Source organism: Ranitomeya variabilis, chromosome 8 (genome assembly GCF_051348905.1).
Source record: "Ranitomeya variabilis isolate aRanVar5 chromosome 8, aRanVar5.hap1, whole genome shotgun sequence".
In the NCBI taxonomy this organism is placed as follows: Eukaryota; Metazoa; Chordata; class Amphibia; order Anura; family Dendrobatidae; genus Ranitomeya; species Ranitomeya variabilis.
This window is the reverse complement of record NC_135239.1, coordinates 49454785-49480270: the sequence shown is the minus strand read 5'-3', so window position 1 is coordinate 49480270 and position 25486 is coordinate 49454785. Positions and strand designations below refer to the sequence as shown.

Genomic DNA, 25486 nt, shown 5'->3' with positions numbered 1-25486 from the left:
ATCAATGGAAAGCTGTCAGGCCTCCCATGCTGCAGAGGGCAAACACATCTTGAGAAACAAGCCAAGTGCAGAGAGGTGTCCTGGTATGGGGGAAATAGGTTATCCATTCATCTTCTAGTCTCTACCCACCAAAGTCTGCTTCAGTATTTATCGATCTCTACATTTATAGAAACAGTGAGAAACCTGTATGAGTTGGCTTGAGAGGATCAATCTTTTACAGTGTACCCATCTATTGGTATATCACATAAATTTGCAAAATAAATAAATACATTGCTGCATCTAAATAACAAAATCTAAAAATTCTTTAAGCCCATTTTTTTAAAGTCACTAAAATATACACCGTGTTCCAAATTATTATGCAAATGCTATTTAACTATTATGCAAATGAGTCAGTATAATGTTCAGATCATCAACTGTAAGAATATCTATCAAATTTTATTGGAGAAACCTCCCAATGATAACAGGATTTTTTTCAAAACTAAAAAAAACTGAAAATACTCCAAATTACTATACACATCAGAGTTTCCGAACATTTTAAACTTTAAAATGAGCTGAAAATGAACGTTTGTTGAGATTGTGGAATTAATAGATCACATTTACTAAAATCTAAAGCTTTTTCAATCAAAAACATCTTAACCGGCCAAGTGACATGTTAACATAGGACCCGTTCTTTGACGCCACCTTCACAACTCATCCATCCAGTGAACCTTTGAGTTTTTGGATAGCTTCTTTTTGAATTTATTTGCAGGATGTCAGAATAGCCTCATAGAGGTGAGAGGAAGATGGTGGCCACACCATGAGTTTATCCCCTTTTATAACCACAGCAGCCAATGACTCAGAGGTGTTCTTTGCAACATGAGATGGTGAATTATCATTCGTGAAGATGATTTTGCTAAGAATGGCGCAGTTCTTCTTTTTGTACAATGGAAGAAAGTGGACAGTCAGAAACTCTTTACACTTTGTCAAGGTCATTTTTACATCTTCAGGGACCCTAAAAGGGTCCACTAGTTCTCTCCCCATGATTTCAGCCCCAAACATGTCTCTGGAACCTTGTTACTGAGATTGATTTCACTGATCCAAAGAAACATAATATCATCCATGAGTTGATTTGAAAAACAAAAAAATACATCTTTATGACACGTAAATCCAATTTTCATAAAAATTTGGAACATGTATAATAATAGTAAGAATAATTTGTATTTATATTTTGTAAACATATTCTGCATGGCTTTATGGTTCAAAGAGCTACAGAGTGAGAAACAAATTAACTATTTAATGATAGGAGCCTTGTTCGAAAGAGCTCCCAATCTATGTGGAAATAAAAGATAAATAGTATTTGTTTACGGCAACAATTTCTCTATTTTTTTCTAAAAATGCAAGATATTAAACTTGCATGTGCAATCTGTGCATATACAGATATGGTGTTCCTTAAGGTGTAAGGTGTGTGGGGGACACTATTACACTATTAAAACTGGAAAAAATGTGTATCTGTCCTGGTTTTTTATTTTTATTTATTGTTGCAAAATATATGTTCGTTCAATTGTTTCAATTAATAAAAGTGTGTCCCATAATAACTATCCTCCCAGGACAAGCTTGTGAACAAAACAAGTAACCTGTTATTAAATGTTCCTTTTCAGATACTCATTGCAAGTATTATGTGCAGTTACAATAAGGAAGACTGGACAGAACTGGCTCAAATGGCAAAGGTAAGAGTTCTGTCTAAATATATAGAGTCTAATGAACTGTATATATGGTAGTTCTGAGGTCAAGATTGATATAGACTATCAGAAATAAACTTTGGCACTCAACTTTAGTATGTCGTAATTTTTATTGGCAGCCACTTGTACAAACGTTTCGGTCAGTGTTATTGACCTTCTTCAGTGTACTTGTTGTCAAAGGTAGCAAGCGTGTGGCTCAAAATGTAGATAAGGTCCTAATATAGATCACAGAGAAGGTCCTAATGTGGATCCCTATGAGAGCAAGTGTGTTGTATGGATCTAACAGGTGGACCTAAGAAAACCTCTTGCCCAGAATCGGCAATAGTTATATGTGGACCAGACAAGTGTGTTGTGTGGATCTAGCAGGTGGACCAAAGAAAACCTCTTGCCCCGAGTTAGCAGTAGCTCTGTGTGGACCAGATAAATGGACCGCTGGTTCTGTGGTCCACAGAACCAGCGGTGGACACCGCGTTCTTCACTACCATTCATCCTGGAACAGGTATATTTTCCTGGTCCATTTATCTGGTCCACACAGAGCTACTGCTAACTCGGGGCAAGAGGTTTTCTTTGGTCCACCTGCTAGATCCACACAACACACTTGTCTGGTCCACATTTAACTATTGCCGATTCTGGGCAAGAGGTTTTCTTAGGTCCACCTGTTAGATCCATACAACACACTTGCTCTCATAGGGATCCACATTAGGACCTTCTCTGTGACCTATATTAGGACCTTATCTACATTTTGAGCCACACTCTTGCTACCTTTGACAACAAGTACACTGAAGAAGGTCAATAACACTGACCGAAACGTTTGTACAAGTGGCTGCCAATAAAAATTACGACATACTAAAGTTGAGTGCCAAAGTTTATTTCTAATAGTCACTGGTTTGGGAACCTTCTTTGTGCACCTCACAGCTGTGCCACGTTGCTCCATAAGATTGATATAGAAACTTGGGTTGGATAAATTTATCCCTGTGTGTGCTGCGGCTGCTCCTAATAAGACTGAGTATTATGAGCGCTCATCAAGAATGGACTGTACACCATTGCGACAGAACAACATTCCATCAATACTGATACTTTATTGTACATACATAGTTTTATGATAGCATATAGAAAGGAGTGGTTAGGGGTTGTTAGGGGTGGTTAGTTAATTACCATATTGTCTAGCTCCTCTGTCATTGGTTATCTAAACATATATGGAATATTGTGATTAATGCACATATGACAATGCACATATGCTGATTAAGCAACTAAAATTGAGCTCTCTGCATCTAGGCCAGAGTTGAGACATCTGATCAGCACTTAATACATCTGACACTGTTGGTCTGCCATTTCAGCAAGATTCAGCGATATTCTAGACTTTATTTCAGGACATCTGGCCTAAGTTCCTGTTTTTGAGATGGAAAACCCCATACAATCTGTCTGGCTTATATCAGTTTATGTCAGCCATTTTAAACCATTGATTATAGTGTATATATTAGCTGTGAGTATATGAGTATATATGATTATAGAGGAGTATACATGCAAGTGAGATCTACATGATATATATATATTTCTATCACAAGCCCCCCTTAGATATCACTTGCCCTATTCCTAGCCTCTTGTCCCAAAGCGCTGCAACTCTTTTGTGCTGTCGGTGAACTGACGCAAGCCTAATGCCTGCGCCCCACTCCATACAGACTTTTCGCAACTGGGCGGTCAGGAGATTTGTCCCTAACGGGGGTTCATTGCAATCAGTCTCTTAGTCAATAGCATGTGTAGTGGGCGGTGGGTATTCTTTATCAGGTAGGTCATCTGTTCTGTCAGGCAGGGCATCCACAACATCATTCTGGCTTGGGTGTCATCTTCTGGTAGGGGAGCTTTCTTGCAATGCGATGAGTGGATCCAAGGGGGTCTTCCCTCCAGTTTCACAGAGTTTGGTGTCATCAGCAGCACTTGAACAGGGCCATCAAATCTGGGATCGAGTGGTGTTCTCCTTACAAACTTTTCTCACCAACACCCAGTCTCCTGAGTGCGTACCGGACACTGTATCTTGATCTGGCAATGAAGAAAAAAACTCGAGAATGGATGTTAGCAAGTTTCTTGGTGAGTTCAATTACATAAGCAGACAAAGTATCATATTGCATAATCAGCTGCTGAGGGAAAGGATACCCCTAATCTGGGGCTAGACCCAAACAAAATTTCATAGCTTTTCTGGGCCTCTGGAAGTGTGCCTTACACTAAGTAGTGTGATTGGGAGTGTGTAGGCCTAAGTCTGACCCTACTGCTGACTAGATCTCTCGTGTGAGACTTGCTGTGAATGTGGGTCCCTGGTCACTCTCTATCACTTCTGGGACCCCATAGCTGCATATCTCGTCTCTGAGAGTAGCTTCTTTGCAGTAGTCTTTGCTGACTGGTTCCTCGCTGGGAAAGCTTCTGGCCATCCTGAGAACACGTCCACGACCACAAGGGCATATTCGAAACCTCCACTTGGCGGCATCTGGATGTGGTCTATCTGGATCCTCTGGAAGGGGTACAGTGGTCTGGCAAGATGATGGGTGGGAACTTTCTCCATTCTTCCAGGGTTGCATTTGGCGCAGGTCAAACAGCTGCTAGTGAACTTGGCTGTTAGGGTGGAGATCCCAGGAGCGAACCAGTAAGCACCAGTCAGATCATTCATCTGTGTCTTTAATCTGTGTGTGGGCCCATGTGCCCACTGGACCACCGTAGGGTACATGCTTCAGGGTAAACAGGGTTTGTAGTCCATTGAGTATATCCTTCCTTCTTCATGTGTTGCTCCCTTCCGCATCCAGAATTCCTTCTTGTCCTTTGGGGCTTGCTTTTTCAGCAGGTCACAGGACGTCATTTGGTCAGGTTTCTTGTCTTCAGTCGTCATGTAATAGCCGTCCGGCTATACAACCTCTCCCACTTTTCCATATTGTCTTCCTTTGACTGCTTCTTTGGCTGCCATATCCGCCATGTTGTTGCCTCGTGCCTCTACTGTGTTTAGTTTTCCATGCGCTTTGACTTTTAGTACTGCCACCACTTTGGAAGTTGAAGTGCGTTCAGCAGGTCCTTAATGGCTCCATGATGCTTCACGGTTGTTCCGCTTGCTGTGATGAAGTCCCTTGCAGCCCAGATGGGCCCAAAATCATGTGCTATGCCATGCGAGTACCTAGAATCAGTATATATTTTCGCAGTCTTGTCTTCTGCCATCTGGTAGGCCTTCATCAGCGCTATCAGTTCTGCTTCCTGGGTTGACAGACTAGGCGGCAGACTTCTGGACCACAGGATCTCTTGATTGCTGGTCACTGCACATCCCATGTGGAATCTTCCTTCATCATCTGCAAATCTGGAGCCATCCACATAGAGGATCAATTCTGGGTTGGTCAGTGGCTCTTCTGCCGCCTTGGGTAGTCCTGCTGTTTCCTGTTGCATGATGCTGAAGCAATCATGATCATCCGTCCGGAGCAAATCCAGATCCCATGCAGACTTTTGATCAGAATTTTTATCTGAGGATCCGTATCTGTATCCCCCCTTGGGAGTGGGAGTAGAGTGGGCGGATTGAGGACTGTGCATCTGCAGTTGGTGACATTGTCGGGCAGGAGTAGAGAGCACTGGAGGCGAAGATGCCTGGCGGTGGAGAGATGTTTTGGCTGGGTTTGGTTGAGGATTGCTGAGATGTCATGCGGAGCCAGGATTTCCAATGGTTTTTCCAATGATGTCAGTAGTCCTGTCCAGAAGGGCGTTTGCTGCAACTGCTGCTCTCATGCGGGAGGAAGAGGCTCCCCTTGCAACTTGATCCAGGCGAGCTGAAAAGTAGTCCAAAAGTCTCTTTCCCCCCTGAAGCTGCATCAGGACTCCAGTAGCAAGGCCTTCTTTTCTCAAGTAGAGACGGAATGGCTTCTTGTAGTCAGATAGGCCTAGTGCTGGCGCTGAGACTACAGAGCCTTTTAACTTCTTGAACGAGCTGAAAGCTTTATCTGTCAGGAGGAACGAGGTCACGCTGACGTATTCACACAGAGGCTGCATTAGGACTGAAGCATCAGGGATCCAGGCTCTGCAATACGAAACTAGACCAAGGAAGGCCTGTAGCACCTTTGGAGTTGTTGGAGGAACCATCTTCTCCACTGTGGTCTTCCGGTCATCTGTCAGGTGTTTCGCCTGGTGAGCAATACAGTGTCTCTGGAACGAAACTCGCTTCAGACACCACTGGACTTTGTTCTTTGAGATCTTGCAGTGCTGCTCTGCCAGGTAGAGTAGGAGATTCAAGGAATGGACTTTACGCGTGTCAAAGTCAATTGCACAAAGGAGTAGATCGTCCATGTATTGTAGCAGGGTTACTTCTGCTGGTTCTGTGACCCAGTTGGTGAGGACTGTGGACATTGCTCTGATGAACTGTGAAGGGCTGTTCTGGGCCCACTGTGGCATCACTGTCCATGTGTTGTGTCCCTTTTGGTGCATTAAGGCAAACAGGAACTGGTCTTCCGGATGAAGGGGAACACTGGAGAAAACATTAGCCAGGTCGGTCACTGTGAACACTTTTGCTGTGGCAGGCACATTTGAGAGCAGAGTGTGTGGATTTGGCACAATTGGAGTTTCAAACACCGTGACGTCATTCACAGCTCTCAGGTCATGCACCATTCTGAACTTGGCTGGCTCTCCTTTTACAGTCTTTTTCTTGATGGGGAAAGCAGAGGATTGCAAGGCGATGTGCAAGGAACAATGATTCCTATTTCCAGGCAGACCTTCAGTTGGTCAGAGGCAGCTTGATACTAGGCCTGGCCTGGGCCTTACGAGGGTATGGGGTACATGGCTTGAGTGACACCCGTACTGGGGCAACTTGAGGTTTTCCCATGTGCTGAGGTCCCTTAGACCATAGACTTTCTGGTACTACATCCAGTACCTCCTTGGGTAGGCCTCATCGGTTGTTTAACATTCTTGTAGGGCCGCCAGCATGACTCTTCTTGGGTCAGGGATGAAGAAAGTGTCACTGTCCCATCTTCCTGGAACACTGTGGTTGCCTTCAGCTTCTGCAGTAGGTCTGTCCCCAGTAGGTTGAGTGGGCAGGTTCTTGACACCACAAACTGGAACAGGATAGAGTGTCCTGGCTGAGTGCACACGCTCAGTGACTTTGTAAGCTGAGAATGTATGACTTGACCATCAATGCCCATGCGAGGCACAGAGGATTCTGATAGGCAGGTGGGAGCAGCGAGTTCCACAGGTCTCATCACAATTGCACCGGTGTGCAGAAGAACAGATCTGACAACGCCATCCACTTTAAGGGCAATTTGAGGTATTGGTCTTGCAGATGAAGGTTTACATGTCAGGAGTGTAGTGTCTTGCGGACCTGGCTTGCTTGCCCCTGTCCTATGGACGGGGTACTTCACTGCTTTCTGCACTTCTTCCTTGACCTGTTTCTCTGGACCAACTCTTGGGTTGCATGGGTCCAGTCTCTTCGGGGGTGTGGGTGCTTTGCACTGGTTCTGGAAATGGCCAAACTCGCCACACTTGTAACACTTGACACTTTTTCTGTCTTCGTAGGGTGGTTGCGCTTCCAGGTCAGTGGTCACCATGAGAGGGGCTGTCTTCTGCACCCCTGGTTGGGACTCAATCCCTTTGGCTACTCTGGACAATGGCATGATGGGTACTGTAGTGGCAGCGGGGTCCGGCCTGCTGATTGAAGCTGCAGTGGTAAGATGGGGCCTGCAGGTGCATTCGTGGCGAGGCCCGGGGGTGCCATGAGACCGGCGGCTGCATCCAACCCAAGGTCTTGGAGCATTACAGGGGCTGCGGCTGCATCTGCCATCACTTCTTCCCTCTGTTCTGACATAGCTTCTCCCCTTTGCTAACCTTATTGAGGTCGGTGTCTCCTCTCTGGAGTCTGCAGCGGTTCTTCCAGCGTGTCACTCAGCACTTTGTAGCATCTTCACCTCTGGCTCCCCTTCTGGCGTTCTCGGCAGCACAGCACCCGTTTCCTTCTAATCTTTGTGGCGCTATAATGGCGGCAGTTTTGGTGACAATCAGCATTAAACAGTCTACTAGGCGCATATAAACCATTTTTGCTGGGTCAGTCCACTGCTATTGACCTGTTCTCAGCCCTAGCCACTATCAGTGGTTTCCTAATTGGCTGTCTCAGTCCATTTACAAAGGCCTGTGCCAACATTTGCCTGGGATGCATCCCTGGGCCTGGAGGATTGTCATCTGACCTGAAGTGCAGTGCACATAGTGTAATGGTGGTGCCTGTATCTGCCCCTGCATTCTTGGTGCCTGTGGGTTTCTTTTTCTAGTACTGGACAGCATGTATGATGTTCCATCTTCATCTTCATCAGAGAAATAGTTGTGATAGCGTGTACTGGGGTCATACACTGACTGATATTGGACCTAGAAGTTGCCTTTTTTGTGTGAGGATGTCTCCCCCTTGCTGAAGCTATGATGGACTAGGCTTATAGTTCTGTGTTGGTGTGAATGTAGGCAGCTCTGACCGGTGCTGAAATTGTACATTATCAGCAGATGTAGATGATGTCAGTACTCCCCCCTCTGCACCCAGGGTTGAGCTGTCTGCTATGTCTGGGGGCTGCCCACTGCATTGTGTGTAGGGGGATTTTCACCTTCTTTTCCCCGATATTACAACTGGAAATGGCTGGACTGTGCCAGGGACATAGAAGGGGAACCTTGTGCTGTAAGCACCACATTGTCTGACTTCGGCGTTCGCCAAGCCGGCAACGAAGAGGAAGAAAGAGGAAGAAGAAGGAGGAAAGAGGTGTGGAGGAGGAGATAGAGAGAGAGATAGAAAGGTGTGGTAGGGGAGTGGAGAAGGAGGAGAGAGAGAGTGAGGAGAAGAGGGAGGAGAGATGGGTGTGGAGAAGGAAGAGAAGGAGGAGATAGGTGTGGTGGAGGAGTGGAGAAGGAGGAGAGAGAGGGTGAGGAGAAGAGGGAGGAGAAGATGGGAGGTGTGAAAGAGAGAGAGAGAGAGAGAGAAGAGAAAAGTGTGGAGAAAGAGGAGAGGAAAGGAGAGTGGGAGAGAAGAATGAGGAGAGAAAGAGTGACAGAGAAAAAGGAGGATAGAGAAGAACAACAAGAATAATAGAGAGGAGCAATGATGCCTTCTCCCTGTAGGGAGAGACGGGGTGCACCACATACTGTGCAAAAATAACTACCTATACCATGGATTCTGCTAAAAGCAGACTGCGCAGATCCAATATCTCTGTCTTATACACATAAAAATCACTTCCTGTTTGCTCACATAACTTTCTGTACCACCTAAACGATGTAAGCTCTGCTGCTACTTCATACCATGTATTAGTATTCAGCAATCTAACATCAGCTAACTTCCCTTATTTTCCTTTCTATGTCATGCCATTCCGCAGCTTGAAGTCTGCCATTCTTATGAATTTCACATACTTTATACCTTCCAAAATTCTTCACATACTTAACACCTTCGAATTCTGCCACTATCTCTATCTGGGGGGCTGTTTTCTCATCAGGAAGTAAAAGACCCTCCTGTTGCTTGGCAACTTTATTCCCCATGGCAAAAACAAAAAAATGAAAAACACACAAAAAGGAAAAAAGAAAACAACACTAAAAAACTTCTAAAAGTGAGTATATAAAACTCCAAAAAAAAAAAAAAACGATCAAAAACTCAAAATTTTGATGCAAAAGGAAAAAAACTTTGGAAAACTTAAAAAAAGCTTAAATTTTTTTAAAAAAAATATATATAAGAAAAACAGAATAAAGACTTTCAAAAGAGTAAAAAAAAAACTATATATATATTTTCCTTCTCCCCTCTCTCTGCTCTCAACGCAGACAGAGACACACACTTCCCCTTTTCTTATGCTATTGTATCCAATGTCACTAAAATCACGTATCTGAAAACATGTATGTCGCATCAAAAATAATAGATACAATTTGTTTCACTTTTTCACAAATAGCAACACATAGCTAGCATTGCAGACACAGCCAGAAAAAAAAAACAGATGTGACAGTGTGATTTACAATGCATATATCTCTGCTTGGAAAAGGGGAAGTAAAAAGAAAAGAGGAAAAAAAACTTTCTTTTACAATTGTATGCTCTTAAAGCAGCGATACATGAATCGAACCAAACAGACACAGATACAGATAGACCGGGAGATGGACCATTTTATTCTGTGACACGTGCAGGTTGTGCTGGGAACAGACTACTGCCAATCGCACTGGGCACACCTGTGCCCGGGCCACCTGTGTGAAAACCACAACAAGCGGGAAATCTACCACCCCGGGCCGGTCGTCCTGACTAGATCGCCGGCACTACGGGAATTTGCAGTAGCCCTCTAAGTTATCACTACCCGTGCCTGGAGCCTGGGACTACCTGCCCCGGAACTCTACCTGTTCCTCCTATGCACGGGAATCCTGCAATAACTTATCGAGCGATTTGACCTCCTGCGGTCAGTTACCCAGCCACCACAAACAAAAGTCACTTTTTCCTTTCATCTCCTGGATCTTACACAAACACAGAACACATACACGGCACACAGCAGACACCTTGACTAAAATCCCAGGGTTTTGGATACAGGCTTGGACTTTTTATACTACCTGGGAATGCGGTGGTGACCACACCTGACCGGCAAGAGGCATAGACCCGGACTGGGCACAGGGGACATTCAGGTAAGATGATAACATTTTCTTACCTTACTTATGGAGCTGCGCAGTCTCTGTCCCGTGAACCAAGGCCTGGCTAGCTCAGTCGGTAGAGCATGAGACTCTTAATCTCAGGGTCGTGGGTTCGAGCCCCACATTGGGCGCCATTTGATATAGAAATTTGGGTTGGATAAATTTATCCCTGTGTGTGCTGCGGCCGCTCCAAATAAGACTGAGTATTATGAGTATAATGAATATAAAAATTCCAAAAGATCTTCATACACATTGTTTGAAAAGTCTTGTGGCTGTAAGGTGCATAAACTACAATATCAGTTCAAGGAATTGAAATTGTGGAATATTAATATGTACAGTTGTGTGAAAAAAAGTTTGCCCCTTCCTGATTTCCAAATGTTTAGCATGTTTGTCACACTTGAATTTTTCAGATCAACAAACAAATTTAAATATTAGAGAAAGATAATACAAGTAAGCACAAAATGCATTTTTAAATGGAGGTCTTTAATATTAAGAGAAAAAGAAATCCAATCCTGCAGGGCCTTGTGTGAAAAGTGCCCCCACTTAAAACATGAATTAACTGTGGTTTATCACATTTTTGGGAAGCAGAGTTCAAATTCCCTAGTCACACCCAGGCCTGATTACTGCCACACCTGTTCTCAATCAAGAAATCACTTAAATAGGACCTGCCTGAAAAACTGAAGTAGACCAAAAGATCCTCAAAAACTAGACATCATGCCGCGATCCAAAGAAATTCTGGAACAAATGAGAAAGAAAGTTATTGAGATCTATCAGTCTGGAAAAGGTTATAAAGCCATTTCTAAAGCTTTAGAACTCAAGGGAATCACAGTAAGAGCCATTATCCACAAATGGCAAAAAACATGGAACTGTGGTGAACCATCCCAGGAGTGGTCGGCTGACCAAAATCACCGCAGGAGTGCAGCAACGACTCATCCAAGAAGTGACAAAAGACTCCACAACAACATCAAAAGAATTGCAGGCCTCACTTGCCTCAGTTAAGGTCAGTGTTCATGACTCCACCATAACAAAGAGACTTGGCAAAAATGTCCTGCATGGCAGCATTCCAAGGTGAAAACCACTGCTGAGCAAAATGAACATAAAGGCTCATCTCAGTTTTGCCATAAAACATTTTGATGATCTCCAAGACTTTTTGGAGCATACTCTTTGGAGTGACAAGACAAAAGTTGAACTTTTTGGAAAGTGAATGTACCATTACATCTGGCGAAGAAGTAACAAAGCATTTCAGAAAAGAAACATCATACCAGCAGTAAAATATGGTGGTGGTAGTGTGATGGTCTGGGGCTGTTTTGCTGCTTCAGAACCTGAAAGACTTGCTGTTGTAAATGAAACCATTAATTCTGCTGTCTACCAAAAAGTCCTGCAGGAGAATGTCCGGCTATCTGTTCATGTCCTCAAGCTGAAGCACGCGTGGGTTATGCAACAAGAAAATAGTCCAAAACACACTAGCAAGCCCACCTCTGAATGGCTTAAGAAAAACAAAGTTAAGACTTTGGAGTGGTCTAGTAAAAGTACTGACCATAATCTGATAGAGATGCTGTAGCATGAACTTAAAAAGGCTGTTAATGTTTGGAAACCCTTCAGTGTGGCTGAATTACAACATTTCTGCAAAGAAAAATGGGCAAAAATTCCTTCAGAGCATTGTAAAAGACTCATTTCCAGTTTTTGCAAATGCTTGATTGCAGTTGATGCTGCTAAGGGTAGCCCAACCAGTTATTAGGTTTAGGGGGCAATCACTTTTTCACACAAGGCCTTGTAGGTTTGGATTTATTTGTTCCTTAATATTAAAGACCTTCATTTAAAAACTGCATTTTGTGTTTACTTGTGTTATCTTACTTTAAGATTTACATTTTTTGTGATCTAAAACATTTAAGTGTGACAAACATGCAAAAGAATAAAAAATTAGGAAGGGGGCACAAACTTTCACACAACTGTATTTACAGTTGCAAGAACAGTAAATGGGCTCTTTGCAGATCACCATAATGCACAATTCTACATGTTTTGAGGGTAGTAGTGGCCTCTTCATCTTAGCAGTGATGATCATATTGTTTTCGATTCAAATTTGCCGACTTCGCCAACCCCCCAAAAAAAATTTTTTGATTTATCATGAAATAACTGTTCCTTATTATACTCTGGTGTCTCTCCAGACCTCAAAGCAAATTAAAAGAAGATTAAAATTAATAAATAAATACTACACACCTCAGCACTCACCTCTCCAGCCTCCCCGCAGTTCGCTGCCAGACATAAAGTATTCTTCCTTCTGCCATCATGTTCCAGCATCTCTGTCATCTTCACTACAGGCCAGGACTGATGATCTGGTCACTTGGCGTCATAAGTTAGAGGTGCACATCATGAAGTTATGACATCACAACTAGTATACTCGTTACTCGAGATTTCCCGATCCTGCTTGGCACAGTTGCCTGGTGGCTAGGGAATCCCCACATGTACTTATGCTGGCTAACAGATGTAAATCATTCAGCTGCGGCAAGAAAAACGAAATCTCCGAGCACTAAAAAATACTCGGGGGACCCCGCGTGTGCTCGAGAAATCTCGAGTAACAAGTATATTCGCTCATCACTAATCACAACCTTCAAAGAGAAAGTGACCCTTAAGGTCTAATCGCAGTTGGAAGTCTTGGCCTATAGTGAAGAGACCGTAGGTATGGCATGTGACAATTGAAAGAAGAAGACTAAATGGTGCATAGTGAGTAGCAGTACGGCCGGGGAGGTAGGGTTTGGTATTTTTTCTTGTTTTTTTTACCACCTCCTGGCCCAAAATGGATTGCTCACTAAATTGACTGCTGGGGATTTTATTTTAATTATCAGCAAAATAAGGCTCAAACTTTATCCCCTGTGATATCTACAACACAGCATATCAATTGAAAATTACTGATTTGTCTATCCTTTTCTTACTTTTTTGGCTAAACATTTTCCAAGAAATGAAGCTCAAGATTGCCAACTTAAAAATTTTTTATGATTTTTGTTAAATATCGTGCCAGCAGATGACTATATAACTTAGAGATGAGCAGATCTTTTGAAATTCGAATTCACCATTTTTGCCGAATTCTCCCCCCCAAAAAAAAGTGATTTGGGTTAAATAAAAAAATGTATATAATGTTACGACCATCTTCATTGCTAGAAATAATGCTAAATCCTCCCAGTGCTCCAGCATACTAATCCCTTGCACTTTTCTCTCTTTGACTACATTATAAAACTATAAGTGGCAGAGTTCTTTATACCTTCACATAAGCATAATGGATCACTAATTGGTTTTGCTTCACAAAGCGTTTTAATGCATCTAGCTCCATATTGCTTACTTTCTATGCATTTCTTACATTGTAAACCTACTAAGAAAAGGGAAAAGAAACACTTTGGGGATTTAGAGAAATGAAATTAAACATAATCAGCAATTGGCTGTCTGATCTTCAGGACTAGGTCCATTTTATACCTGTATTTACCTAATTGACCATGAAATCTTTTGTAAAATCCAAGCTTGACAAGAGCTTTGCCACTTTAAGCAGACGATGATGAATGGCTTTATTATGTTGCCTGTTCTCCTTTTATAAGGCTGAGATGCTTAGTTTTCTTTTCATCTTTAATGGCTGCCAATTTGCAAGAGGAGACTTTGGTATGAGGGTAGGGGGTGTTCAGTAAATTTACAATTCAATAGACTGTATAACAGGATTTTTAAATCTTCCGTCATATTCAAAATCCCCTTTATCCTTCCGATATTTCATGTGCAAGAAGGGTTACTGGGCGATCTCCAGTTTGGACATGACAGTATATATTGGTTTATAGTTTCTATCTTAAGTGTCAATTTAAGCCCTAATGGTAGACCTCTGGTGCACACCAAGGCAATTTAGCACAAGCCTGTCCTGCACCAGAGTGGTCAATTGTGCATTATTGATTAAACAATAATTCTCTATGTAAAGTGCCATGCTAAGCAGGGGTCAAGAGCTGAAAGCATAGCGAGGGCATTAAGTAGTAGTTTAGGCCACTTACAAAATGGATTACATGTATTAAATCTAAGCCTCATTTGCCAGCCATTTCTCAGTCTGTATTGTGCTGACATAAGGGCACTGAGACTGTGAATAATGCAATATGTCATTGTAGCCACCCGGGCTAAATCACTCAGGAAGATTTCAATAATAATTGCAGATGGGGCCATCTTGTATTACATGAAATAATGTGCACTGCATGCTAAGTGAATTCATGTATTAGTCAGAGATGTCATCGATGACATCACAGTCAATGACAAATAATATTTCAGATTATCTCACGGGAACAGTTCTGGATGATGTCACCTTAAATGTGCATCATGATGTTTTAAAGATTTTTAGTTTGAAACTGAATTTTCTGCTTTACTTTCTTCTATGTGTGTCAATATTAATAGTAAGAAAAATACTCATGGGTTTGCTTTTTGTGCTACAAAAAACGATTAGAAGAAAGGAAATATACTGTTGGTCTACCAGTAGTGTTTTTTCTTACCGGTGCCAAAACAGTCAAGAAGTTATTGGATGCTGCTAGGTATATAAGCTCCGAAAAAACGATAGGGGCCATGGTCAAGTGCTTCACTTGAATAGGGGGTGGCCGGCTGCCATTTTGGTGGACCATTTAGGGCCGGCAAGTAGTATAAATAACAATAAAAAAAAGGAATGCCACACCACTCACCTATCTGGACACATTACTGATCACTATTCGCCATGCGGTCCTCTTCTCTCCATCGTCTTGTGCTGCATCTCTGGCTTCTACACTATAAGCAAGGACTTCGGGCCATGATCAGGCCTTCAGGTCACCGCACATATTAAGATTGTGATGTCATGGTGTGTGCCATGACCTTTCAATAGACAGTGACTAGGTTGGCAGTCCTGACCTATGGTGAAGATGAAGCGTGTGATGACACCCTTGCAGATCAGCTGTTACTGGCATCGTCATCGTCCATAACGTCTCAGACGCTGCCAGAACATAGCAGTCCTGTCAAAACTATAGTGTCTGTGGCTGGATACTACACTTGAATAGTGGCTTGATATGCAGTACCCGGTTATAGCCACTATGGAAATGACGGAGCTGCTTGGTTCCCTCAGCATCCAAGAACTTCTGGCAGCCACAGCTATCAACTGATTGGTGGGGGTGTCAGGAATTGCACTCTGACCAATCAGATATTGATGGACTATCCTTAGAATTGGCCATCAATAAAAAGTATTGGCCAACAAATTTAAGAAGAGTGCACTTTGTAATGAATTTTGCTTTCTCTAGTCTGGAGAACATTTATATGTGATTTATGCCACTTTTGTGCCCTAAATAATGCTGATTTTTTTTGGATGCACTTAGCTACCTTCCATCCTAACCTTTATCTGCCCACTTTGGTGTACAAATGTCAAAAGTAGCCAAATTGTTGTGCAACTGTGAGTTGCGTTAAAAAAGATCAATATTTCAAGCAGTTGTATGCCTGAATTCTGTTGAAAACTGCTTGATAATTTGGGATCTATGACTCTTCTAGAAAGCATAAGAAGGATATTAATTTGTGCCCCCATCCCACTAGGGGATCCATAGCAATCAGGTGCTTTACCTCTGTGGAAGCTATGCCACTTATGGAAGGCAATACAGTCAACATTTTATTGCCATATCACTTTCCTAAGTACCTGAAGAGCCAATCTGCTTAGTACAGAAGTAAAATATTTTAAGTACATGGATTTGCCTTAAAAACTGATAAAAAAGTTTTTACTCTCTATAGGGGGTGTATTTGTCAGCATATTGGATGCTAGCCAGTTGAGTTGCGTAAAACAATTTGCAGAAACCTTATCCGGCATCCATGTCGTTACAGCAGGACCATGGAAGTGTGACCTTCTGCCTGTGTCCTCAGCGCCTCTTGATTGCTAGACCCTAATGATGTCATGATATTTGTTAGGCCTAATCACTTTTTGGCCTATTATTAACTGGCATGGTCTATCAGTAATTGACTTATCAAGGCAGCAAACTGTGCCAACGTCAAAGATGGAAAACAAAAATTGGAAAGCTGCATGTCAAAGATGGAAAAAATATAACTTTTTCTCATTACTGATCGTTCTTAAAATCAATATTATTTTCAACTCACGTGAATTTTTTAAAGTGAATTCTTGAGGGAATTTAGGAGCATGCAATATTTATTACAGATGTTTCTGATATTTTAGTGCTTATTATTTTGTATGCATTTTTATATACTGTATATATTGTATTTGCATACAATTTTTTTTTTCCCCATAATTTGATGCTCTCTAGAGAATTAGCAGACCTGCTGACATTCCACAAGTGGCATATAAACTACCATCGCATTTACATGAGGAAGCATCTGTAAATCCTTTGCAGTACTATGTGTGATGAGTGCAATTGCAGGCTATAACCTTCATGTAGCTGTTTGCTCCAGAGATGTTTGTATTATGTGAAAGACAAAAGCGCGGTGTGGGGTAATCCTCCCGCCATGTGGTACTAATCCTCGTTCCATGGGGTCGAGCTTACATTCTGCATGCAGTATCAGCTATGTGTCATGTTTTACTTTAAAGTTTTGCATTCGTTACTAGGTAATTTATAATCACTGCACAGCAATTCTTGCAGTTGTAGTGATAATAAATCCTGAACATTTATCTATATTATGGGTGGGGAGACGTAATACGCATACAGAATGTGGCACCATGAAAAACATTGTGTAGTATTATTATTATGAGGGGAAAACAATAACAATGGCAACAATTACTGTTGTTTAACATTTTATATCTTTTTTTATTTAATCACTTTTATAGCGCCATTAATTCCACCGTGCTTTACAGACATTATTGGCACCGTCCCTGATGGGGCTCACAATCTATATTCCTTATCGGTATGTTTTTGGACTGTGCTATCGGCACCTTCCCCGATGGGGCTCACAATCGAGATTCCTTTTCGGTATGTTTTTGTACTGTGGGAGGAAACTCATGCAAACATGAGGAGAACATACAAACTCATGACAGATATTATATCTGGTGGGATTTGAACCCAGACCCCAACTCTGCAAAGCAACAGTGCTAACCACTGAGCCACGGTGCTGCCCATAAAATACTTCTTATGGAGCTAAAATAATGCACAAGTTTTACATTCATGTAAAAATGATGAGGCACACATGTGGTACCAAATGACAGACTCACTATTAGGTCTCATGTATACAATCGATTATATCAGATGAGTGCTATCCTTGAATTTCATAGATAACACACATACTCATGATATTCTATGGGGCTATGCATAGGCCAATATTTTTTCTAGGGACCAAGCTTAAAATCGGAGACATGTCCAATTTTGATTTGTGTCGCGTCAAAATTGGCAATGCAAATTTATGGGTCCTTGAAAAACATCAGATCGCACACAGATGATATTCGAGCGCAGCCTAATTTTTACGGACCGTCAGAATGGAAATGGTGGGGAAACATCTCATTGTCTCATTGTCATTCCATTCCATAGAAATGGAAATTTCTTCATAGAAATTTTCCAGCTCAATATTTTCCTAATCTCTTTTTAAATAATGCTTGCTTTTTTTGCAATGAACGCACAATATAAATTGCAGTACTCACATGGTACGTTACCTAGTAAAGTGAGGTTTGGGGCAGTTTGGGGACATCTTTGCACTGAGGGTCTCCATGTAACTGGTCATTTTCAGAAGATTGTACATCCACATAGTTTTTAAAGCATAAATTGTTACCTTTTAAATTATTAGTTCCATAACATATTTATGAATATAAATTAGTGATTTTTTAGAGAAATTTAATTCGCCTTCAATGTTATAAAAATAGTAAGTATGAAACAAAATGGCAGCTGGCTGAATTTGCTGTTTTGTGGAGCTGGAGAGGGCTGCAAAAACTAAATAAAATAAAATAATAATAATGATCACCTGACCTCTCATCTCTTTTTCCCAAATGGCAATCAGATATGTTCCTTAACCATTACTAAACATAATTACTAGTAACAGCGTCTACTGTACACATACATACATTAATCTATAGTTATCTGACTTTTAATACTATATTTACAGGCTTCGGGAGCAGACGCCCTGGAGTTGAATCTTTCTTGCCCCCATGGCATGGGAGAAAGGGGCATGGGTCTGGCATGTGGGCAGGTAAGAATTTCCTTTTCTTTCTTGTTACTTTCGTTAAGATTAAGAGTTTTTTTAACTTTGAATTGAAAACTTGTATGTAGGTCGGCTGAGCGGCATTCATAGAGCAGTGGCATTATAAGGTCTGAACTAGAATAGTAAAACATTACAAAGCTTTAAGGGGTTGTCCACTACTGAGTAATCTTAGCTTAACCTATTGAGGACCTGAAATAAAATAAAAACATTATATGCTCCTGCTACGTACTGTAGCGGCAACATTCCAGTGTTCCCAATGGTGATATTACATTGCTATGAGGAAAACGATGGGAAGGTATCACTTATGTGCTGCTGAGATGAAATCCTTAAAATCAAATCATTTGATTGATTTGTCCTGATGAAAAGGACCTTGAAACGCGTTGACTTCTAAACCTGTTCCTGTAAATGATTTGATTTTAAGGATTTCATCTCAGCAGTGCATAAGTGATGCCTTCCCATAATTTTCTTCATACCAGTGGTCATTCTCTCGACCTGTATCTAAGCAGCAGCTGTTACATGCCGTTCATATGTTGCCATTAAGCAACTCAGCAAAGTGAGTGTATCTTACTTTTTCATGACACCCTATTGTCATTGGATAAGACCCTATTGCGCTTTTATTTTTCCCAGTTTTATTTGCATTGTGTAATGTGCTGCTGCAGAGCAGTATAGTGCAACCTCCACCAGGGAGTGCTGGTTAAGGAAAAGAGGTTGTACACACAGCACAGCAATACTGAACAACAACACAGGTGTCACAGGTAATGAAAGAGAAGTCAGACAAGCCAAGGTCATACACAGAGAGATAAGCACAGTACACAGGGGAAGTCAGAAGAATGGTCGGGGACAAACAAGAAGTCAGAGCTTACCGGGAACGTGGTAACTAAAACGTGAGACGTAAGATGAAGTTGGGATGCAAGCCAGGGGTCAGAACAAGTCATAAATGGGTACAGGCAGTCAGAGGCAAAAAGGAACACTAGTACAAGTGAACAGGCCAGGTGCTCAAGCCGTGCAGCATGAACTATAGCAGACACTGGCCCACAGACTGCAGAGGGCTTAAATAGCTCAGCCAGCTTCAAAGTGAGGCAGAGGGGATTAACTCCCACATGACCAGTCCAGAGACAAGACAGCTAAACATAAAATCAGAACTGGATCATGACACATTGTTACATTAGTATATCATTTGCTCGCTGCAGTCAATGAGTGGCCTTTCATCAGCCTGTTGGTCATCGCAAATCAAAGTGGATGTCTGCTCAAATGAAATAGTAAAGTCTACAGCTCATGACTGGAAGCTCATTGGCTGTAGCCAGTACATGACACAGCAATGTCTCATCACTACCAGGAACAATGCTGTGACTTCGCTAGTACGGCACCTCTACAAGAGGTGAGCATACACTGTTTCAACTTTATTTCAGGTCCTTAATTGATTAGGCTTGGGTTGTCTAGTTTTGGATAATTCCCTTGAAGAGTGTATATCACTGGTAGGGCTCATGCAGATGACTGTTTTAATCAGATGACTGCTATCCATGGTTTTGACGCATAACACCAGTACCCATGTTATTCTTTGCTCAGCTAACAGCCGTGGGTGGAATCGTGATCCAGCTATGGCTGTTAACATGTTAAATGCTGCTGTCAATCTCTGACAGCAGCATTTAACATGAGCGCATCAGAAGCACATCTCAAACCCAGCCCATCAGCACCGCTGTCACATGATCGCAGGGCGCCGATAGGTTGTCATGACAGCCGTGGGTCTGCAGGAGACCCCCATGCTTGCCATTGCTGATATGCTATGAGCGCAGCCCCGTGGCCAGAGTTTATAGCCAATGATAATTTCTGCTGCACATAGCAGGACTGAAACCCTGCTATGTGTAGCACAAGCGATCAGAAGATTGCAGCTTCAAGTATCCTAAGGAGACTATTGAGGCAAGTAAAAAGTCTAAAAAAGTTTTTAAAAATATTAAAAAAAAATGTAAAAAATATAAAAGTTCGAAACACCCCCCTTTTGCCCCATTCAAAATAAAACAATAAAAACTCAAAAAATACACATATTTGATATCATCGCTTTCAGAAATACCTGATCTATCAAAATATAAAAAGAATTAATCAGATCGATAAATGGCGTAATGAGAAAAAAATCAAAGCGACTAAATTACGTTTTTTTGGTCACCACCACATTGCAATAAAATGCAAAAAGAGGGGATCAAAACATTGCATCTACCCCAAAATGGTATTAGTAAAATCATCAGCTTGGCGAGCAAAAAATAAGCCCTCACCCAGCACCAGATTCCCACAAATGGAAACGCTACGGGTCTCGGAACATGGCGCTTTTTGTTGGGTTTTTTTTTACAAATTTTTATTTTTTTTAACTACTTAAATAAAAAAGAATCTATATATGTTTGGTATCTGTGAAGACGTGGAGAATCACAATGACAGGTCAATTTAACATTCTGTTAACATGGTAGGAAAAAGCCTCAAAACAATTGTGAAATTGCTCTTTTTTTGCAATTTCACCACACTTGAATTTTTTCCCCCATTTTTTAGTAAGTACAAGATATGTTAAAACTAATGGAGTTGTTCAAAACTACAACATGTCCCACACAAAAAAAAGACATCACGTGGCCATATTGATAGAAAAATAAAAAAGTTGTGGCTCTGGGAAGAAGGGGAGCAAAAAACGAAAACTCAAAAATGGAAAATCTGAACTCTAGAATTGCTTGTTTCAACAAAAAAAAGAAACAAAAATATACAAAAATCAGTACATTCACATATATATACCAAAATGGTATCAATAAAAACATTAGCCAAGGAGACAAAAAATAAGCCCTCACACAGCTCCATTGACAGAAAAAAAATTGGTCAGTCAATGGTGAGACAAGCAAAAAATTACAAATTTTTAATTTTTTTTCACCGGTTAAATGGAATCTATCACCAGCGTTTTGCTACCTCATCTAAGGGCAGCATAATGTAGGAAAACAGACCCTGATTCCAGTGATGTATCACTTAGTTTATTGATTACAGCAGTTGTGACACAATTAGAGTTCTTAGATGTAGAATGCAGAAAAGCTGAGAAGTAAACCCCACCCACATCACAGCTCCCTATGTACAATGTCTATTGACAGTGAGCTGGTTATCAGAGGAGGAGGTGGAGTTGACTTGTCAGGAGATAATGATAATCTTCTAGTGATAAAAACTTATTTGTAAGCAAACAACAGCACATAGCTTGAAAATTGACTCATCGTTGAATTCAGTGTTTAACCCCTACCTCATGTTGTCCTCAGATTCCACTGAGTTCTCCTTCAATGGAAGTCTTTAAACAGAGTATCGACAGACATCTCTCTGAGATGGTTTAGTGAATCCTGCATTGAGCAGGGGGTTGGACATGATGTCCACAGAAGTCCCTTCCAACTCTAACATTCTATGATTCTGTAATTCTACATAGCAAAAACTTGCTGACATATTTGCTTAAAAAGTACAGGTTTACAATCACTAAAATCATAAAGACAGGGAGGATCTTGTTTTCAGGTCATTTTTACCAAACAATTAATGTCATAAAAAACAAAAGATAAAAAAAATGGAATTGCATTTATTTCACCATTTCACCGCATTTAGATTTTTTCCTGTTTCTTGTACATTATTAGGGTAAAACTAATCATGTCATTCCAAACTAAAACTCATTTGTCCAAACATTAGCCCTCATTTGGTTATGTTGACAGAATAGTAAAAAGTTATGATTTTTTTTCAACAAGTGAAGGAAATTACAAAACCCCAAAATGCAGAAAACTCTTTGATCCTTATTAGGTTAAAGGGCTAGCATTGAAAAAAGCTTTTTTGTAACACAGTGATAACACAAAACATAACATATGTTATAATTCGAGTTGTCAGTTTCTTCACTTGTCCAGTATGGTTCAAAGAAACAATAGAAAATTACCTGTTGCTTAATTCTCGTTTTTGTGTTACATGTATTTAAAAAACGCAATGTTTTGCTACCATAATATGATCTGTGTTAGAAAAAAAATCATAATGTTGCCATTTTCTGACAGACCAGTAGAAGGAAGGATTGTTAGAAGGCTCCTTATCATCAAGGGCAGGATTACAATGACAAGTGCCACCTCTATACATATCTGATAACATATGATCCACCACTCATAATAGACAATGTCACAACTGACCCTGCTTCCCCTCCCTTGACAATTGAGCTTTGCACATGCTCATTAGGTGCTTCAATATAAAAGATAAGATTTGTTTATTGCTGTTGTTGTACATGTATATTTCCTTAAACAGGTATTTAAAGTCAATAAAAGCCAATGTGAAAATTGCAAGATTTCTTATTTTTATATAGTAATGTAGATGTGATTATGGTAAAACAAAATGCAAAAAATAAGGAAAAAAACAAATTAGCACAAACACCTGATTTAACCAGTGGGGATTTTTTTGACAGCACAATCCCTTTAAATCTGTAAAAAGATAGTTTCATGCACAGCTCATTTACAGGCTTAATTGTTGTGTCAAAGCAAAGAAAAATGTAAAAAATAAAAAAATGTGTATTTATATAAAAGTGTGTTAGGGGTCGAGTTTCCGCCTCTGCACAGGGGGAGTCTCGAACCATCTCCACTGCGGTCTCCCATTCTTCTCCAGCCGCAGTGGAGCCTGCTCAGTGGAGACGTTGCTCTCAGCGTCTGACTCAGCCTGATACTATGCGGATGCTTACTGCTGCCTTTCCAGGCTCAGCCATTGTAGCCAGTACTGGTCAGCAGAGAGCAGATGTCTCTGGGACTAAGTCCTGCCTTTCCTTTTCTGAGAATGCCCAAGGTAAGACCTCTCATTGGAGGTCAGGGGTCACATGCTCAGGTACTGCAGCAGCTCCCATTGGTCCTCTAAGAAGGTCTTGATGTTGCTCAGGTACTGTGGCATCTCCCATTGGTCCTCTAGGAAGGTCCTGAAGTTGCTGCAGGTTTTGCACGGCCATGCGCTAGGATCAGCCTATGTCATGAGCTTTTGCTATTCAGTGGTCTTGTCTGCTTGTGGTCAGGGTCCGGCTGAAATAAGCCAGTTGAATACCGGCACCTCCGGTGAGGAGTTTTGTATGGTGAATTCAGGGCTGGCGTAAAGCCATTAGAATTCCGGCTCCACCGGAGAGGATGTGTTTGTGTGCTCGCTGCTCCCTGACCACTGATTGTTTTTGCTCTGTTAGGCAGCTGTGTTCCCCTGTGACGCAAACAGGGCACAGCATTTTTACTTCTGTGCGACTCTGAGAAGTAACAGAGTTTGCTTATACCGCCATATTGTGCCGCCATTTGCTAGCAGCAGGTTCGTCTCCTGCACGGTGGACCCCGGGCTGCAAACGCACCAATAATTATATCTAAATATACTCGTGCATTCCGCCTGCCCTAACAAAACCAAAACACTAAAGCAACACGACCAAAGAGGCTCCAAAAATATTTAAGTTAATCCAATATATATTTTATTAAGGGAAACAGGTACAGATGAAACACAGGAAAAGGAGGGGGTACAACAGCTTGCACATGCCAGAAATGGACGCTCTACAGGACATGCGATAGTATGACAGGCAGGAAAAATAACGATATTAAATATGTATATTGCACTGATACCACACAGCCTGACTTAATATTGGCCCAATACAGGAGGAAATAAATAGGTAAAATAAAAGACCTAACATGTTAGGATGACACATTACCCGTATATGCGGCCAAGAGATGTCCAGGAGCGTCCCCCCAGAAGCATGGCAAAAGTAATAAATAAATGTTCTAAAAAAAAGTGACAAAAAAATATGAAAGTTTAAATCACCCCCCTTTCCCTCCATTCAAAATAAAACAATAAAAAATATCAAATATACACATATTTGTTATTGCCTCGCTCAGAATCGCTCGATCTATCAATAAAAAAAGGATTAACCTGATCGCTAAACGGCGTAGAGAGAAAAAAATTTGAAACACCAGAATCACATTTTTTTGGTCACCGCGACATTGCATTAAAATGCAATAACGGGCGATCAAAAGAACGTATCTGCACTAAAATGGTATCATTAAAAACATCAGCATGGCACACAAAAAATAAGCCCTTACCCAACCCCAGATCACGAAAAATGGAGACGCTACGGGTATCGGAAAATTGCGCAATTTTTTTTTAGCAAAGTTTGGAATTTTTTTTACCACTTAACCTAGACATGTTTGGTGTCTATGAAATCGTAATGACCTGGAGAATCATAATGGCAGGTCAGTTTTAGCATTTAGTGAGCCTAGCAAATAGCAAAACAAAAAACAAGTGTGGGATTGCACTTTTTTGGCAATTTCACCACACTTGGAATTTTTTTCCCATTTTCTAGTACATGACATGCAAAAACCAATGATGTCGTTCAAAAGTACAACTTGCCCTCACATGGGCATATTGACAGAAAAATAAAAAAGTTATAGCTCTGGGAAGGAGCGGATCGAAAAACGCAAAATGGAAAAATGCTGGGGTCATGAAGGGGTTGATATTATTATTATTATTAGTAGTAGTAGTAGTAATATTAAACCTACTACATATTGGGATAGGATCTTAAAGATTGGAATACCTCTTTAACGCTATGTATGTATTGTCTACTAGAAATAATAGAAATTAGAAATCAAGAAGAATATGTGTTTCTTACAAGTTTAGAATAAAGTGTCTTTATAAGGCCTGTTTCACACGTCAGTGCCTCTGGTACATGTGGTGACAGTTTTCTCACTTACCGGAGACACTGACTCACGTAGACACATTAAAATCAATGTGTCTCTGCACATGTCAGCGTGTTTTCACGGACCGTGTGTCCGTGTGAAAAACACGGAGACATGTCAGTGTTCGTGGGAGTGCACGGATCACACGGACCCCTTAAAGTCAATGGGTCCATGTAAACACGTACTGCACATGGATGCTGTCCTTGTGCCGTCCGTGTGCCGTGCAGGAGACAGCGCTACAGTAAGCGCTGTCCCCCCAGTGTGTGGTGCTGAAGCCGT

The 25486-nt window shown here is 41.3% G+C and overlaps 1 protein-coding gene across 4 annotated transcripts in view; it reads left to right on the top strand.

Annotated features, from left to right (window-relative positions):
• DPYD (dihydropyrimidine dehydrogenase) overlaps positions 1-25486 on the top strand; it is a 1626828-nt gene that overhangs the window by 1213680 nt on the left and 387662 nt on the right. For all 4 annotated transcript variants that reach the window (XM_077278231.1, XM_077278232.1, XM_077278230.1 and 1 more), the window contains 2 exons: positions 1638-1706; positions 18402-18485. In XM_077278231.1, the coding sequence (XP_077134346.1) occupies positions 1638-1706; positions 18402-18485 (153 nt within the window). The remainder of the gene's footprint in view (positions 1-1637; positions 1707-18401; positions 18486-25486) is intronic.